Source organism: Crocuta crocuta, unplaced genomic scaffold (assembly GCF_008692635.1).
Source record: "Crocuta crocuta isolate KB4526 unplaced genomic scaffold, BGI_CrCroc_1.0 scaffold93, whole genome shotgun sequence".
Lineage (NCBI taxonomy): Eukaryota > Metazoa > Chordata > Mammalia > Carnivora > Hyaenidae > Crocuta > Crocuta crocuta.
This window is the reverse complement of record NW_027529641.1, coordinates 9,864,149-9,883,133: the sequence shown is the minus strand read 5'-3', so window position 1 is coordinate 9,883,133 and position 18,985 is coordinate 9,864,149. Positions and strand designations below refer to the sequence as shown.

The following is an 18,985-nucleotide window of genomic DNA, read 5'->3' as shown; positions in this document are numbered from 1 at the left end:
CCTCCCTCTCGCCAACTATTTTTCCCCTTCTCCAGCAGTCTTGAATAGGAGGACTAAATCTATAAAACCATTGTGACCTTAATTTAAAAAAAATGTGTGTATGTTGGTCAGAGGGAAAGGGTTGGAGAAGACAGAGGGAGGGAGATAGAGAGGGAGAGAGGAAGGGAGAGTGACGAAGGGTAGAGGGGATAGTTGTCTTGAAAATATTAATTTTAATATGAATATTTGATATTAATATGAATGAAACTTCAGATTTGAAAAGCATTCTTAGAGAGACAAATGATAAGTAGAAATAGCCCAAAACACTTGGAAGAACTTAGTTTACAAATGAGGTGGCATTTTTATTAAAATGGGGAAAAGACTAACTGTATTACAGAGATACACCATTATATATTTTGTTGGCACAACTGACTAACCATTTGGAGAGAAAACAAATGCATTTATTTTTACCTTCATTTTCTGTAATAAATGAATTCCAGGGAGTAAGACTATGTAAAGGTAAACAAATGAAACCATAAGAATTTAGAAGAAAATATGAGTAAATTTATTTATAATCTCAGAATGGGGAAGGACTTTTAAAACTGGAAACAAATCCCAGGATCTACTGAGGCAATATGGATAAATTGACAACATAAAACTTAAAACTTTATATATGCTAAGAAATAAATCAATAATAACATCAAAACACAAATAATAAACAAATAAAAATGTTTTCTAAACAAATAAAAATAGTCTCAAGACATAAGACAAAAAAGTTCCAAGGTACACAGGCAAATTAAGAAAAAGCCAAATAACCCAACTGAAAATTGTATAAAGGACATAAATTTACAAAATTGAAATTTCCAAAAACGTATCTGAAAAGGTACTCCATTCATAATAAAATGAACCAAGTCAGAATAACATCGTAATATAATTTGTCACTAGATTAGAAAAAAATATTGTTTGATGATACTCAGTGTTGAGAAAACTGAGAAATTGGTCTTTTCATTACACTCTTGGTAGGTGTATCCATTGATCGGTATTTGGAGGGTAATCTGGCAATACCTACTAAAATGTTAAATGCACATATCCTTAAATCCAGCAATTCCATTTCCAATTTAGAATTTACACCAAGGTATAGTCACAAAAGTATGCTAAGATATAAATCAAGGATGTTAATTACAGATTTTTGTATAAAAATAAAAACTGGAAATACTCTATATGTTCACTAATAGACTAACGAAAGAAATTATATCCACCAAGACAATGGTATGCTAAGCAGCTATTAAGAAGAATGAGGTAGATCTTTATATGTTGTTATGGAAAGATAAAACACTAAGTGCAGAAAGCAAAGTGCAGAGTGCTGTGTGCATAGCATGAATGGTAAAAAAAAAAAAAAAAAAAAAAGGAGTCTCTTTCCACACACCTTTTCTCCTTCTCTTGGCCTCCTTCCCTTTCTTTTTCTTCCTTTCTGGAAATACCTCCTAGTCGTCAGAAGCTCATTCATTGGTGGTCCCTGTAGCTATTCATGCTTTTTCTCTTTTCTTTTTCTTTTTACTACATGTGCATTTTTCCTTATTATTACTTTTAAAATGGCAGAGTATTATTTGGGTGGTCAACATATAAACTACTTTTGTTTGCTGTTTTATGTTTTTCTGTATAAAATACAAAACCAAAAGTTTTTTTCCAAGCAAAACTGTTGTAGGCATTAATTTTCAGATAGCAATAACAAATAAAGCATTCCCTTTAGGTATCAAAACACCTCTACTTATTTCTAAAATTGAAAAAATAAACACAAAAAGAAAAGTTTGTGCATTGTTCATCTATCCCATGTAGAATGGGTGAACTCTGAGAACAGCCATGCTCCCAATGGCGTGATGCTGGGATGTCCTTATTTATCAACCTCCTTGTAAACAAGGTGTCCTCTCTGCAGCTGCACTCAGTGCTCATGTGCCCACACACAGAGCATGCACAAGCCTCCATATTCCTCAGTGCAAACCAATCCATGCACATTACCCAGGAATGAGTGAAATCAATGGCTGAAGAAAGGTATGCAATTTCTTTTGCTCTGAAAATCTAATCTTCTCTCATAATAACATATACCCATCTCAGGGGTTAGAAGAAAATTAAAGATCCCCAGGAGCTCAAAGCCTTCTGCAGTTTTGAGCTCTGAGCAGTTACTAAATCAAACAATAGAAAAGGAGAGATTCTGTTGTGTCTCCCTCTGCTGTCATTAAAAAAATAAGGAGAATGGGAAGAGGCAAAGTGACTATTATGACCTGCATAATGTAAGTGGAGAACCGTGTCACCACATAGGTTTAAAATTAAAGTTTTCCTGGCTTTCAAAACACTTATCTCCAGTGAATTCACCTGTTCAAGCCACCTTTCTGGGCTAACATTGGGGTAGATGAGCTGTGGGGAAGCAGGTCCCTAAAAGCCAGAGACTAGAGTTACTGGTTGTACAGCCATTTTTAGTCTGCTGGCCCCTTCTGCTGACTTCCATTAGCCTTTCATCCAGGAAAGCCACTGGCCACATCATCGCCTTCCCGGTTTATGCCTTACAGGGAACCAGAAGATGTCCCAGACCCTGCCCCTGGTCTTGACACATAAAGAAAAGCTTAGCATATTTTCACTTTATGTTGTGCATCTGTATGGACCCACAAGTTTCTAATACTAATCAACTCTAGTACATGTGGAATATCTAATACATTATTTAAAAAAAAAACATAGCTGGTTTAATTTAACTTTAGCTATTACACTGGGCTAGTAATCCTATTAGAACTCTATTTGTCCTTTGGGTGTTTCAGAATAGAGTAGACTCAACTCCCCAGTATCTGGGGGCAGCCCAGAAAATGTGAGGCACCCAGGAGCTATACAATCTCCCTGACTTGCCTGGGTCTAGTCCTAATTTGGAATCAACACACATATGTGTCTGTCCTAATTCCCTCCACAGGGTAGACTGGTAGGACTCAGGCTGATAAAAGCATAATTTATAAGACCAACTATGCATCTCTCTCTCTTTCTTTTAAAATGTAAGAACTGTATAAAACTGTTTCTGTCTACCAACTGTCTTTGGTAGAGAAAATAAAATCTGAATTGCAGAAAACACCAGCAGTTAGGTTTTTAGTTTTAGTTTTGTTTCCTTTGACCAATTGTTTGAATGGATCTAGTGAGTGTAGCTTATTATTATTATTTTCAATCTAGGTTTGTTAACAGGCAAAAGTATATGTTGACTTTTCATGTAGGCTTTCTTGGCAAGTGACATGCAGGCATGCAAAACCAGCTATACAGGCTTCCCCTGGCAGTCCTGAGCCACTTTGACCTCTCTGAAGGGCTCACCAGGCACTGGGGAATGGACAAGATGACCTCTCAGTGGTCCTGGGGACCCTAAGGATGTTCCAACGATATCAAGGAGCCTCTGAGAGGATGAAACAAAAACGTGCTGAGATCCTGTTACTGAACGGTACAAGGAGACTGTAACGACATGACTGACAGCTACGGGTACATCAGTGTCCTCACGTTTAGTGTGACTGTAGGATTAGCACCCCAAATTCTCCCCAAGCTAATGGCATCGCCTGTTTGTGCATTTCCTACATGCTGGAGACCAGAACCAGGTTAAGCAAAGTCTTTGGACACAGCCTCCACGAAGTTTGGGGCGGACATCAGGATGCCGATGGTGCAGATGATGGTGAAGACTGAGAAGGCCATGAGACACAGGCGGTCCACCACGCAGGCAGCGAACTTCCACTCACTGCAGATGGCCTCACTCTCGTCCTGGCAGCGGAAACGGTTGGCGATGTAGCGGACCTCCTCCAAGATCTTGGCCAGGTCTGGGTCCCCCTCAGGGGGTTGGCCACCATGCAGAAGCTGCTCATCGTGCGTGGGGGAGCAGGCCATGCGGCCGCACACGACGCCCGAGTCGGGGGTGGGGGCACAGTGCACACCGTCCAGGCCGCGGAAGCCGATGTAGAGCAGGTTGCCGTTGGTGGTCGGCGGCCCGGTCACCGCGCTCATCTCCACGCTGGCCAGGCTGCAGCGGCGCGGCTTGTGCTGGCAGGCCGGCCGCACCTTGTCCTCCCCAGGCCTCTTCATGCGGAGGAACCATGCGCACCAGTTCAGAAGGATGACTCTGGTCTGGGGAGACAATCGAGCAGTTAGCAGGGTGGGCAGTGGGCCTCAGCTGATCCTGACACCCCAGCCCTACTTGGTGGACCCCAGGAGTGACAGGCCCCGCTCCTTCCCGGGTGAGTTACCACAGGCAGGTAGTGAAGCCATTCCATGCCTTACAATGGTTGAGTCGAATGTTAGCCTAGAATAAACCAATGCAGAAAGTCCGCCTGGGATGGAGTGGCGTTCTTACAGCAATCTCAGGACAGACAAGCAGGTGAGAGGTGAGGATTATTTTAGGAGAGCCCTGCCTGAGTTGTGCGAACAAGACCAGTCATTTTCCCTCTCCAATCGTTCCTCAACTGTAACTCGCAGCCATCATACCTACCTGCCTGTGAGGCACCCTAGTGTCCCATGGCAGGCCCCTGGAGCTTTTAAAATTTTTTTCAAGGCAACCCTGTGACACCTATCAGATTCTGCATGAATGCCTAACTTGAACCAGTTCAGACTGGTATATCAGATCTCTTGCAATGATGACATATCATGGAAAAGCAGGTTTTTGTTGTCCTGATGAAAAGCAAGTGCCAAGAAAGTCAACATGGGACAGTAAATGAGGGTAGTGTGCCCGTAAGATTTGAGAGGTTGTGCTATGCCAACAGGTGCTAAGTGGTCAGGACATAAAGTTGTCCTTATTAAGTTGTTTTGAAGGATGTAACAGAGAGAACCATTAGGGCATTTTTTTTTCTTTTCTTTTTTTCCCCCCCTGGGGGTTGTGAAAAAAAATCCCTGAGACACTAAAGATGCTGTGAACCAGGGAAGTTTAGGAACCTCTAACCTAATTCATGAGGACACAGTGAAGACTGAGTAACATGATATGTGGAAAAGTACTTGGAGGGGCGCCTGGGTGGCTTAGTCGGTTAAGCGTCCGACTTTTGCTTAGGTCATGATCTCGCGGTTCATGGGTTCGAGCCCCGCGTCGGGCTCTGTGCTGACTGCCAGCTCAGAGCCTGGAGCCTGCTTCAGTCTGTGACTCCCTCTCTCTCTGACCCTCCCCTGCTCACGCTGTCTCTCTCTCTCTCCTAGAAATAAATAAAACATTAAAAAAAAAAAAAGAAAAGTACTTGGAAAAGTCTAAAGCAGGGATTGGCAGACTTTATCTTTAAAGGGCCACACAATTAAGTCCATAAGGTCTCCATCACAATTACTAGGCTCTGCTATTAAAGTGCAAAAAAAAAGTACATAGAAAGCATGTAAGAAACAAACTTGTTTTTTTCTAATAACATTTTATTTGCAAAAAACAGTTGGTGGGCCAGTTTTGACACCATAGTTTGCTGATCTCTGGTTTAAAGTAATTTATATATTGCCCACATGCATATAAGATGCTGGAGAGAAATCACTGATCTTTCTTGTTTTTTCCCTTTAATGAAAATAAGGGACCCATGTGAAGCCTCAATCCAGGTTAAAAAATAAATTCCTAGACAAGTGTGAAAAATGGCCTCTCTCCCTGAAATTATCCTGATATTGATTTTAATTTTGGTTTATGATTGTGGGCGAACTCCATCAGCAACATAGCAGGTATGTTTTCCATCTGTAAGTTTAGGCAGTAAGTTGTCAAGTTCATGCCTGCGGCACTTTCTTGGTAATCGTTTTTATAACATCTTATCAGAGATAACTGCAATAGACTGGTCTGGAGACAGGCAATGAAAGAACAAGAAGGCGTAAGAGCAGGTTCACTGCAGCTGTAAAGATAACCTTGTGTTCATAGCAGATGACACTCTATATATCCTGTCCACACTCTATGGACAAACCTCCAGAGCCTGGAAAGGCCTATTTACAGACACTGGAGGATTTTCTGTGATGATTAAGAGGCAAGGAACACATGGCCTGACATGTGTCCCTCCATAGGAGGCTCCTAAGACATGCCATTTCACTTGGGCCTCTCAGGGGTTCTGTGAATGGAGTATAATACCCCCATTTTACAGATAAAGAAATGGAAGCTTCAAAGACGCTAATAAATTAGCTCAAGGTCACATAGTAAGCAAGTTACTTATGTGTTTAGCCTTCCACAGCCTCATCCATAAAAGGGTCTACAATGTCTTCCTCAAAACACCTGTACCTTCAGTCCACCCTTCACCCCCACTTTGAAGGCACGGGGAAGACTGAACCAGAGCTCAAGGGAGTGCAGTGGGCAATGAATGTGTCCAAACTCAGACGGAACTGTGCACATGGAGAACTAAGGCCAGGTGTGTGTGTGTGTGTGGTGGAGGTGGTGGAGAGTTGTCTGTGCATACCTTGGGGCACATCTCAAACTAATATGATACACACTGCCAAGTCTACTTGAATTCCATGGCCTGAATCATTAGCTTTCAAGGCTAAAGCATCTCAAAAGATGAAATTATCCTCTTGGCACTTATCAAACTGTGCTCATGACCTCTTCTAGTAGGTTATGGTTTTGTATCTGGCTGTGCAAATGTCACATAATGCCACTGCACTGGCAGTATCTTCTTCATAGCAACACATCATAATAAAAGTTCCTTGGAGGCTGTTTATGTTCCAAATATACACAGAAAGAAAAATGCAGTAGCCTATATAAATCGAAAGCAAGACGTATAAACTTCATATTTCATTTGCAGCCATTGGTTTGGACACACTTATGCTGAGAGATGAATAATTAGCATATGGTCTTAATTTAGATTGGTGGTTCAGTTGGTTAGGCATCTGACTTTGGCTCAGGTCATGATCTTACAGTTTGTGAGTTTGAGCTCCGTGTCAGGCTCTGTGCTGACAGCTAGCTCAGAACCTGGAGCCTGCTTCAGATTCTGTGTCTCCTTTTCTCTCTGCTCCTCCCCTGCTTATACTCTCTCTCTGTCTCTCAAAAAACAAACAAACATTAAAAAATTTTTAAAGATATTTTTCTGGATACTAAAGTACTACCAGGTCACTAAAAATGGTTTCCTTCATGTCTTAAACATAAGAAATAATAATATGTCTTTTTAGTTTTACATTTGCAAAATTAAACACTTGAAGGATAATGGAGGAATTAATTAAAATGGCCATCAGTACTGGTGGTGGAGGCAGAGTGAGGGACAGGGAAGAGAGCCAATATCCTTCCGTATGATTTTACTTTTATTTCGACTTGGAGACACGTAAATGCATTACCTATTTCAAATGGAAGGGTGGGTAGACAGGTGTATCAAGGTTATAAAAGTCAGAAGAGAATGTAGGTGAATGTGGACAGATGTGTCCCAGGTTTTAATGGGAAAACAAACCATGACTGCAGTGGTGTGACATGAGTGGGAGATAACACTGTTTTTGGGAGCTCACTCCACTGCTGATGCGATGAGCTATGGGAGAAAGTCTTTGTTAAGTGTAAGAATTTGCTACGGAAAAGAATCTAAGAGGACACAGTAACTTGGTAAAGCCATTTTTTAAAGTAGTTTTTCTTAAGTTCATTTTTGGGTAACTGTAAATTAGTGTACCATGAATATTTTTAGAAGGTCTGAAAACTCCCTGTTGCTGGAGGTTCACAAAATGTGTCTTACTTCTTGCAGCTGTGTTTAGCAAGCTGGTGAGTCCCAGACTCCTTTCTGAGCTTGGATGCAAGGTTACAGGTCTCCAAAGAAAACAATCTTGTTTTTACATCAGAGGCTCTGTTAGCTCCTGCTGTCCCTAGGCAATACTCTCTGGACAAAAAGACTAGAAGGTTTGCAGAGCCCAAGTAAGCATCTTGGGTGGGGGGAATCCCTCCCCTCCCTTGGGTGTTGTCACACTGTGCTGAGGTGAGGAAAGCCCAGGCCCCATGTGGCCCCAATCAAGGTTCCCTGAGTGTAAGGTGAGTTTCAGAATCTGAACTCCAAAGGAGCACAGCACATGACTGGGTAAGCATCAGCCCACATCCCAGTGCCAAGCAAGTGCTGGGGAGGTGTGTCATGCTCTGGGCTGACACAACAGACTGCTATATTTTATCATTTATTTTTCATCCTTTTGCTTTTATCCTATACTCTCTTCCCACTGGCAACTATTAACCTTTATTTTATAGGCCTGTGGTAAGCTTACATTCCTACATGTATTGGCTACACAGATTATTACATGGCTCACTCTCTCTTACCCTTTTACTCTTCATTCTGTTTGGAAGATGCAACCACATGGCTGTGTGCTTATCTCCTGGATACTTCTAAGCACTGCACAGTTCTCCATAGCGGACATGCAAAAAGTAGCTTTATAAACACTATGGTAGCAAAATGTGCAGAGCAGTCAGTGTGTGAGCCCTCTTCTGGGATGTCCAATTGCAAGAACAGTGCGTTGAGAGCCTAAGACCATGCTCACCAGAACTGTAGTCCACATACAGATCATGCAATAATGCAGATAGGAGAAATATGGCTCTTTGTTTAGGAATTCTGGGCTGTTTGCAAGATTTTTAAGATAGATAAATCATCCCTAGAGTGTCCCTTGGGGAGGGTCATGACTCCTTGTGGTGAAGGGCAGGAGGAACGCACCCACTTGGGCATCTTGCCGCCATCGGGGTCATGGTGGTGATACTGCAGCACAATCACCGTCACAACCACGGAGAGGCCCACGATGATCATGGTGCTGGCAAAGTACTGGGCTGTGGAGACAAGAGACGCAGGGTGAGACCTGGGGCCTCCATCGTACAAGTATCACAGGGTGGAAGGCAGACCCAGATGGCGGTGCCTGATTGCCTCAGGCTGGGTGGTGAAGCCTAGAGCCAGGCAGGGCCACCTCCAGGCCTGCAGATCCTCATTCACATTCTCAGAAGACAGAGGTCATCCCAGAGCACAGAGACCTGCTTTACTGTCCATGCAAGCAGCCTGGCTTACCTAACCGCACTGTTTTGAACTTTGTCCACCGCCTCCTTCAGTGAGGGCTAATAGAACCCCACTGGATGCTGAAAATGTTGTTCCCGGGATAAAGGATGTGGACTTTCATGGAACTGAAAACACCTGGGTGGTGATGGTGTGGTCACCACAGGGATAACTGTAGGCTGGCGATGTGCTGGGGTGAGGACAGACCCAGGGCAAACCTGGGCATCATCAGCTGGATATGAGGCCTGGATACCTAGTATTAGTGGAGAAAATGAGATGGGGTTCCTGCTAGCTCGGTCAGTTAAACATCTGGCTCTTGATTTAGGCTCAGGCCATGATCTCATGATTCATGAGTTCCAGCCCCACATCAGGCTCTGCACTGACAGCATGGAGCCAGCTTGGGATTCTCTCTGTCCCTCTCTCTCTGCCCCTCCCCTGCTCACTTGCTTTCTCTCTCTCTCTCTCTCTCTCTCTCAAAATAAATAAAGAAACAAACATCTAAAAACAAAAACGTGAAGAAAATGAGTCTGGCCCCATTTAATGAGAGAGAGGAGGAGGTGCCAGTTGTGTGAGGAAGACATGGGAGGCAGTGACTTTCCAGGAGAACCTTAGCTTCAGCTCCAGTGGGCAAGGATGCATTTCTCCATCTTGGCCCCGAGAAGGAGCAGTATAGAGCATCCAAACCAGCCCTCTCCCAACCCCCTGTCCCCATCCAGTGGCTTCCATCTGTGAGTTTACACAGGCTACTCAGCCTGTCTGGGATTCAGGTTCTTCACCAGTATAACAGGGATAGTAATGCCTTCTTAGCAGGGTTGATGCAGGAATTAGCAATCATATGAGCCCAGAATCTAGAAGAAATTCTGACACAGGGAAGACATTCCTTGAGTGTCAACTCTTATTATTAAAACTTTGGTGTGGCTTTCAGCTCAAGAGGTGTGAGGTCTAAGCAAAAGACATTCTGGGGCAAAGGCTAAGAGCACAGCCGTACAGCTGGTTAAGAACACTTCCTTCTCTCTAGGCAGGAAAGAACTCATTGCCCCACTGTGGGGGCTTAGAGGTGCCTTGGTGAGGAGTTGCCAAAAATAGACATTTGAGGCTTAAAGTTAGCACCAGGAATTTCTAAGAAGGAGAAGGGTAGTAAACAAAGCTCTTACTGGTGTGGGCTGAATTGTGGCCTCCTTAAATTTATATGTGGAAGCTCTACCCCTAGTTCCTCAGATTGTGACTCTATTTGAAGACCAGCCTTTAAAGAGGTGATTAAGAGGGGCACCTGGGTGGCTCAGTTGGTTGAGCTTCCAACTTCAGCTGAGGTCACGATCTCACAGTTTGTGGGTTTGAGCCTCACGTCGGGCTCTGTGCTGGCATCTAGCTCAGAGCCTGGAGCCTGTTTCAGATTCTGTGTCTCCCTGTCTCTGACCCTGCCCTTCTCTCTCTCTCTCATAAATAAATAAAAACATTAAAAATTAAAAAAATAAAGAGGTGATTAAGTTAAAATGTGGTCCTTAGAGTGGGATCTGATCCAATATGACTGGTGTCCTTATAAGAAGGGGAAATTTGGACACACAAAGGGGTACCAGGGATGCATCCAGAGAGGAAAGACCAATATGAGGACACAGCAAGATGGGAGTTATCTGCAAGTCAACCAGAGAGGCTTCAGAAGATCTCAAACCTGCTAGCACCTTGATCTTGGTCTTCCAAGAACTGTAAGCAAATATTTTTCTGTTGTATAGGCCATCCAGTCTCTGAAATTTTATTGTGGCATTTCTAGAAGACTAATACAATGACCTGTGGAAGTATCTGGGGTCAAAGGATCCCACAGATGAAATCTCAACAACAGAGATCAGAAGTCAACAGCATCCCATCTTTCTAGACATAGGCTATGCATCATCCATGGCTTTTCCCCATTTGGTTCATTGGTCAAGGCAGGGTCTGCCAACTGCCTCCCATGGAGTGCTTTCTGCTGAAAGTGTCTATTGAAAGTATTGTATTGGAAGGTAGAAAGAATGGAGTCAGACCTTCAAGTTGAAACATGTTTCCTTGCTCTCTGGATGGTACTGAGAGAAATAGGAACACCCACAAAGGCTTTTCATACCAACAATTTATCTTTCTGGCCAAACTATTACACATTAAGGGAACTCCACAAGGATGAACCTTGGCTTTTTAGTTCATGAAGCCTGGAAGTATCCATATAAGCTCCCCTACTCCTGTCCTTCCTAACTAACCACACAGGGAGGCCCTCAGGTGGCATGGGTCAACAGAAATAATCATAGACTCCATTCCTGTTTCTGATCTCCATCACCAAACTGGGATTCTCATATTAAGTCTAATATCCACTGTCAGAATGTTTGCTTCCCATTATCAAAACTGGCTTGGAGGTCTGAGTCACCCCTGACCAGGAATAGAACTCTGGCTGCAGTGGCAAGCCAATCCTAACCACTAGATCACTGAGCACCCCTTTGCATGTTTTTGTTTATTCCAATCCAGGGAGGGGTGTAGCAACAAGAGATTCTAGCTTCTATTTCTGTCATCCTGCCCTAGGCAGAAGGTCATGCCTTACATCTGTCTTGGCCAAAATAGAAATATATTTGTCCACTTTACATTTCCTCACAAGCTTTAACTTTATACAGAGACATTGAGGTATCTCAGGAAGCAATGGCTAAGAGTTAAAATGTGAGCTCATCACATGTTGACAAGAAATTTCTGGAAAAACAATGACTCAGGGTAAAGTAACAAATCTCTAATGGCAAAATATCTGGCTGCCTAACAAATGTGAGGGGAAGAACTATGGAAGGATGGGTGTATTTCTGGACCTTCAAGCCAAACAAAGCTAGACTCCCCACACTCCCCTTACATGTGCCCAGGTGAACAGAATGGGTCACTGATTAGTTATAGCAAGTTACTCCTTATGGCAAAGAGGGGACTAGGTGGCTCTTAAGGACACAGAGGACAGGTTTATGTTCTGTTCCTGTGCGAGGAAATTCAGGGCACTCTCTATAAGCCTATGTCTTCAAGAGAGGCCCAACACTTGCTTACCTATCAAGGGTACCGAGTCAGATGTTGCAGGCATGATCTCAGCTACCAGCAACATGAAGACAGTAAGAGAGAGTAAAACTGTTATCCCTGAAACATAAACACAGTGGTTCTTGAGACAGAACAGATTTTAAGGCCTCAATTCTGCTTAACTGTGCCTAACCTGAAATTCAAAGAACTAGAGGGGTATGAGGGAGGAGTCAGTGACATCCTGAAATCAGATGCAGGATTCTCTGTACATACAGGCATGGCCATTTTTTCTGGGGACTTCACATCATTTACCAGAGTCCTAGATAGAGATAAGTTTAGGAGCCAGAATTTTAGAACAACAATACAAAATGAACTACTGAATTCAACACATGTCTCATTTTCTTTATTATATTAGGATCGAGAGGTAGCTTCATATAGCAGGAAAAAAAACCCCAAAAACATGAAAATCAAAGATCTGGCTTTTGGTCTTGACTTTGCTATTTACTTGAATAAGTCACTTAACATATTTGAGCCTTGCACTTAATATATGGGTTTGAGGATGATTTTCTACATTTACTAAATATGATCTTTGGTGACTCTTTAAGATGTTGAGAAATTCATTTAACCTTCCAATTCTTAGTTTTCTTATCTTTGAATTGAATCTAAGGAACCACCCTATGTAGGAAATATACAGATGCAAACTGGTACTAAACTGTTTTCTGTCCATAACAAATGCTGTTGAGCTGCCACCAAGGAACAGGATGGGGTGGCAGGAGAGGAGAAAGCAAAGCCCCTCAGGACAGAACCCAGTAGTCTCTTCATGGGCATTTCCATCTTCTATGTAAGATCATAGGATCCTATGGATTTTTAAGAGGGCATGGGCATCCAGCATGGAGCCTAGATCAGGAGCCTGTGACGTTGGGGAGATGCCTGAGCTGGCAGATCAGTGTGTAATGCACCAATAAGGCTCTGCAACATCTCTGCATCCAGAGCTGCAACACATCCTGCACTGTTCATAGTGATCCCTACAGTGCTTACCTGGAGGTCAGGACTCCCGTCCTGTCGCAGACTCCCACCCAAGATCAGGACACTTACCCAGGGAAATTTTCTCCCCAGAATCTGCAGGGAGCAAGAAGACAAGGAGGGCCAGTGCAGAGATGAGCACACAGGGGATGAGCAGGTTGAGGCCATAGTAGAGTGTCCTGCGGCGAATGGTCACTGTGAAGGTGACGTCTGGGTACGGCTCTTTGCAACACTCATAGAACTTCTCACTCCGCTTGCCTGGGATTCCTCCATGAGCAGGGGGTAGGAAGGAACCATTGTCTGAATAAAATTACCCTGCTTGTTTATTTTAATGAGCATATCACACAAACGACCATGGGGTTTGTTGAGTGCTAAAAACCTGGATAATCGGTGTTTGAATAAACTCTTTCTGGTTTATTAGAGTTGTATAGTAATATCTTAGTGATATTGGAGCAAATGGGGAGAAACTTTTTAATGGATTAGAATTAGATGTGGTATATAGTGGATGTTTGTGTCCCCACAATATTTATATGTTGAAATGCTAACTCCCATAGTGATGATATTTGGAGATAGGGCCTTTGAGGGGAGCAGAGCTCTCATGCATGGAATGATTGCCCTTATAAAAGAGACCCAGACAACTCCTTAGTCTTCTCTGCTATGTAAGAACACAGCAAGAAGATAGCTATCTATGAACCAGGAAGCAAGCTCTCAGCAGACACCATATCCGCCAGTGCCTTGATCTTGAACTTCTAGCCTCCACAACTGTGAGAAATAAATTTCTGTTGTTTATAAGCCACCTAGTCTATGGTACTCCATTATAGCGGCCTGAAGGGACTAAGACACCAGGATTATAAACAATACATTATAATCTTTACACCATTATAAATGTAATTATTGTTTTTCTATTTAAAATCATCAAATATAGTTTCCCACGAATTGCAATTTACTGTCCAGCCTGATTTTAGGAATGGAGCAGAATCTAATAATATAGTGATGCCTATACTAGCACTGACTTGTTTAAATAACTACACACTTATCATGGAAAGCACTGAATCTTCTAATTGTTTTTTGTTTCTCATTGTATAGCTCTCAGTAAATTATAGAGATTGCTGCAGGGTTCAATAAATGCTCACACTGACAAGCACAGTGGAAAATCCCAAACTTTTAAAGCCAGTACAGGAATAAAGTGGCTTTCTACAAGGCTTCTGGTCTTATGTCTTTGCTAGACTTACCCACAAGGTCCCATTCTCCATTTGGGATATAACCACTGATATCTGCCTCTTGCATCTGTAGATCCAAGGACCACCCTCCATAAGACCAGGACCCAAACTTGAGTTTGCACTGCTGCACATCAAAGGGGAACCAGCGCACATCAATGTAGCAGGAGCTCTTGAATATGCCTACATGGGCAATGAAAACAGTCAGAAAAACCAAAATGGAAGGTGACTGAGCTGTGCTTTAAATACACAGCTGGTGGGAATGTAATTGGTGCAGTCATTATGAAAACAGTATGGAGAGTCCTAAAAAAAAATAAATAAATAAAAAATAGAACTACTATATGATCCAGTGATCCAACTTCTGGGTATATATCTGAAGGAAATAAAATCATTATCTGGAAGAGATATCTTCACTCCCATATTCATTGTGTTCACTGCAGCATTATTTGCAATACCCAAGACATAGAATCAACCTAAGTGTTCATTAATGGATGAATGAATAAAGAAAAAGATTATAAAATCTCTCTCTCTCCTCTCTTTCTCTCTCTCACTAGATAGTACTATTCAGTCTTAAAAAAAAGATGGAAATCTCACCATTTGCAATAACATGGGTGAAGCTGGAGAGTATTATGCTAAGTGAAATAAGCCAGACAAAGACAAATACTATATGATCTCATGTGTAGATTTTGAAAAAAAATGAAACAATTGAACTCACAGAACTATTGAGTTGACAAGGTCTGGGAGAGGTGGGGAAATGGAGAGGGGTTGGTCAAAGGGGACAATCTTTCAGTTAAAAGATGAGTAAGTTCTAAGGCTCTTAATGTACTACATGGTGACTCCAGTTAAAAATATTGTATACTTGAGGGGCGCCTGGGTGGCTTAGTCGGTTAAGCGTCCGACTTTCGCTTAGGTCATGATCTCACGGTTCGTGGGTTCGAGCCCCGTGTCGGGCTCTGTGCTGACTGCCAGCTCAGAGCCTGGAGCCTGTTTCAGTCTGTGACTCCCTCTCTCTCTGACCCTCCCCTGCTCACGCTGTCTCTCTCTCTCTCTCCTAGAAATAAAAAAAATAAATAAATAAATAAAAATTAAAAAAAAAATTGTATACTTGAAATTTGCTGAGAGAGGAACTTAAACATTCTCTTGGAAAACAAAATAAAACCAAACCCAGCCATGTGAGGTGATAGATATGTTAACTTGATTGTGGAAATAATTTTACAATGTACATTAAGTCATCATGTTGTACACCTCATTACGTTTTCATTTGCCCACTGTACTTCAATAAAGCTGGAAAATTTTAAAATAAACATAATACATTTTAAAATATAAAAAATACAGGGGCACCTGGGTGGCTCAGTCGGTTAAGTGTCTGACTTCAGTTCAGGTCATGATCTCGCGGTTCCTGAGTTCGAATCCTGTGTTAGGCTCTGTGCTGACAGCTCAGAGCCTGGAGCCCATTTCAGATTCTGTGTCTCCCTCTATCTCTGCCCCTCCCCCCTCACAGTCTCTCTCTTCTTCAAAAATAAACATTTAAAAATTTAAAATATATATTTAAAATTTAAATATAAATACATATATACATACATACAAAGCAATCCCTTGGTTTCTATCCTCATATGCTGTGCATAATATGCAGTGCCTAGTCTTCATCACCTGAGAAAGGGCTGGCGAGTTAAACTATACATTTCTGTGTCTATGTGTGCTTGTGTGTCTTTTTTGGTGGAGGGCAGCATGAACATTTTCCTTAGGTTAAAAATTGAGAAAATACTTGGTTTTCTAGAAATATATGTGGGGGATAATTTTAACTAGTTTACATTCTAGAGTAAGGACAGAACAAAGACCGGTAAATTTAAGTTGAAGATTCAGTGCTTGAGGGCAAGTGAGAGTTTCCACTGAAAGGAGTAATTCCAGGTTAAGGCAAGTTGGGAGTGAATTTCTGGCCACATCACAGAGAGGAAACCAGATAAACCCTTCCAGCAATTTATGTCCATGTGTTCCTCCCTGCCCAGAAAAAGGCCGGAAGGCAAGAGAAGGCACAAAGAGCTAACTAAGGGTGCCTCCATTCCTGGGGACAGAGTCAGCTCTGTACATTTTTGCTACTAAATTTTAAAAAGCCTGGGTGGCTCAGTGGGTTAAGCATCTGACATCGGCTCAGGTCATGATCTCATGGTTCGTGGTTTGGAGCCCTGTGTTAGGCTCTGTGCTGACAGCCAGCTCAGAACCTGGACCCTGTTTCAGATTCTGTGTCTCCTTCTCTCTCTGACGGTCCCCTGCTCACGCTCTCTCTCTCAGAAATAAATAAAACATTAATTTTTTTTAAATAAAATGAATGAATGGAGGTGGCACGTGGGTGGCTCAGTTGGTTAAGCGTTTGATGTCAACTCAGGTCATGATCTCCCAGTTAGTGAGTTCGAGCCCTGCTAACAGCCCAGAGCCAGGAGCCTGATTCAGATTCTGTGTCTCCCTCTCTCTCTGCCCCTCCCCTGCTCATGCTCTGTCTCTCTCTCTCTATCAAAAATAAATAAACATTAAATTAAATGTTATTAAATTTATTCATTTTTAATTTAAAAAAGTGAATGGAGGAAGGGATGTAACAGCCTTGCAAACACCAACCCTCACCCACAACCAAGTTAGGAAAGGATAATAACTTCCTGTCCCCTCAAGTTCCTTTAAGTATGATGTTCAGTGTTACACCCAATGTTCATGGGCGTCTAGAAATCATTACAGACACTGCCCTCCCACTAATGCACTAGATCCTCTCAAACCTACATTGCCTGTAGAAAATGTAACTCTGTAACTGAATTATTCCATTTCTATGAAATGGCCAGAGAAAGAGAATCTCCAGAGACAGAATGTAGATCAATGGTGGCCTGAAACTGGCAGTGAGGATGGGATTAACTGCAGATCAGCAAAAGGGATCTTTTCGGGGTGATAAAAAATGTTCTAGGAGTGCCTGAGTGGCTTAGTCAGTTAAGCGTCTGACTCTTGGTTACGGCTCAGGTCATGATTTCATGGTTGGTAAGAGAGAGCCTCATATTGGCTCTACACACTGATAGCATGGGGCCTGCGTGGGATTGTCTTTCTCCCTCTCTCTCTGCCTGTCCCTTGCTTGCACTTTTGCTCTCAAAATAAATACACTTAAAAAAAGTCCTAACACTAGATTGTGGTAATGGCTGTACAACTCTATGAATTCACTAAAAATCACTGAATCATGCATTTAAAATCAGTGTATTGTAAGATATGTAAATTAGAGTTCAAAAAAGCTGTTATAAAAATATGAAAGAGAAAAGAAGGTAATTTCACAACCAAGCCTCTATTTCAAATCGTGCACCTAAAATATTTTTTTTGCCTGTGCTTAGTTGCATGAACAGAACAACACCCCATATCTGTTCTACATGACCCCAGGGCATAGGCTTTCTGCCCCAGGCCAGAAAGTTCCAAACTGCTCCTGCCAATGTAGGGGAGACTCCCACATTCACAGCACAACATGCCTGTCCCTACCAGGCTCTTGGGGCCATGGAGGTTGGGACATAGGAATGAAGCCCCAGAGGGGGCTACTGCACACAGGCAGCTTGGGGCTCAGGAGTGCTGCTTCTTGTAGCTGAAAATAGCTTCAGCCTTCAAAACAATCTGCAGCACCATATTCTTGTATACTGATGACTACTGGAGATCGTTTTTTAAAATAGCCCTTGTAATAAAAGCTGCAACTCAAAGGCTGGTGAAAAAAAGAATGTGCATGTGATGGAAAGCTCATCCCATAGCCTCAGTCCCCAAGGGGCCTACTGTTAAGTGAAAACCCTGCTTGGGCTAGGTGAGGGGTGAAGAAACTGGGCAAAGTAACATAGAAGCACATACTTTAAGATAGAAAACCTGAAGATCTTTAGCTCTTCAGTCTATACAAACATTATTGGGAGTTACCTGCCTTTGATGGGCATAATCATGCACACATTCATTTATGGACAGGTGGGCCAGGCACCTGGTTGATTACTGGTTGTTCTAAGGTGTATAAACATGGAATCTGACCATGGGATGCTTATCTTCCACTAATGAGGAAGAGCATGTAAGCAACAACTCAGGAGGCAAGGCCAGTTTTGCTGTGCTGTGAAATGAATCAGAAGGTATACGTGTGATGTATAGTGTGTGTGTATGTGGGGGTGTGTGGTTGGTGTGTGGATATGTGTGAGGGAGGTATGTATGTGGGAATGTGGGGTTTATGGTATGTCTGTGGGGTATAATGTGTGTGTGTGTGTGTGTGTGTTGTGGGGGCATGGTAGGTGTGTGGGTATGGTGTGGTGTGTGTGGGGGGGCTGGTGTGGTGGGTACATGTGTATGGGGGGAAGTATGTATGTGGGAAGTATATGTGGTGTTTGTGCTGTGTAATATGTGTATGTATGTGGTATGCAGGGGTGGTAGGTGTGTGGATATGGTATGGTGTATATCTGTGTGTGTGAGTGTGTGGTATAGTGTAGTGTGTGTCTGTGGGGTGGCTGTGGTGTGTGGTGTGGTGTATGAATGTGTGTTGAGAAGGTATGTATGTGGGGTGTGTATGTGTGATGAGTGTGGTGTGTAGTGTATGTGCATGTGTGTGTGTTTGTGGTGTGTGTGGGGTGGTAGGTGTGTGGATATGATATAGTGTGTGTAGGTGTGTGTGTGTATGTGGGAGGTGGTAGGTGTGTGGATATGTTGTGGTGTATGTATGGGGGGAGGTATGTATGTGAGATGTATTTGTGGTATGTGTGGTGTATTATGTATATTGTGTATGTGGTGTGCAGGGGATGGTAGGTATATGGGTATGGTGTGGGGTGTGGGGTGTGTGTGTGTTGGTGGTGAGGTGGGAGG

General features: G+C 42.7%; 1 protein-coding gene across 4 annotated transcripts in view; it reads right to left on the bottom strand.

The window, feature by feature from the left end:
* Positions 1-521: 521 nt before the first annotated feature.
* The window catches only part of CHRNA7 (cholinergic receptor nicotinic alpha 7 subunit), a 68,133-nt gene continuing 49,669 nt past the window's right edge, over positions 522-18,985 (bottom strand). The window contains exons 4-8 of one of the 4 annotated variants that reach the window (XM_077762409.1): positions 14,165-14,332; positions 13,005-13,232; positions 11,943-12,029; positions 8,583-8,692; positions 522-4,113 (exon numbers count right to left, since the gene is read on the bottom strand). In XM_077762409.1, coding sequence (XP_077618535.1) covers positions 3,595-4,113; positions 8,583-8,692; positions 11,943-12,029; positions 13,005-13,232; positions 14,165-14,332 — 1,112 coding nt within the window. In that variant the 3' untranslated portion in view covers positions 522-3,594. The remainder of the gene's footprint in view (positions 4,114-8,582; positions 8,693-11,942; positions 12,030-13,004; positions 13,233-14,164; positions 14,333-18,985) is intronic. The other 3 variants (XM_077762410.1, XM_077762411.1, XM_077762412.1) reach the window with 3 other exon arrangements.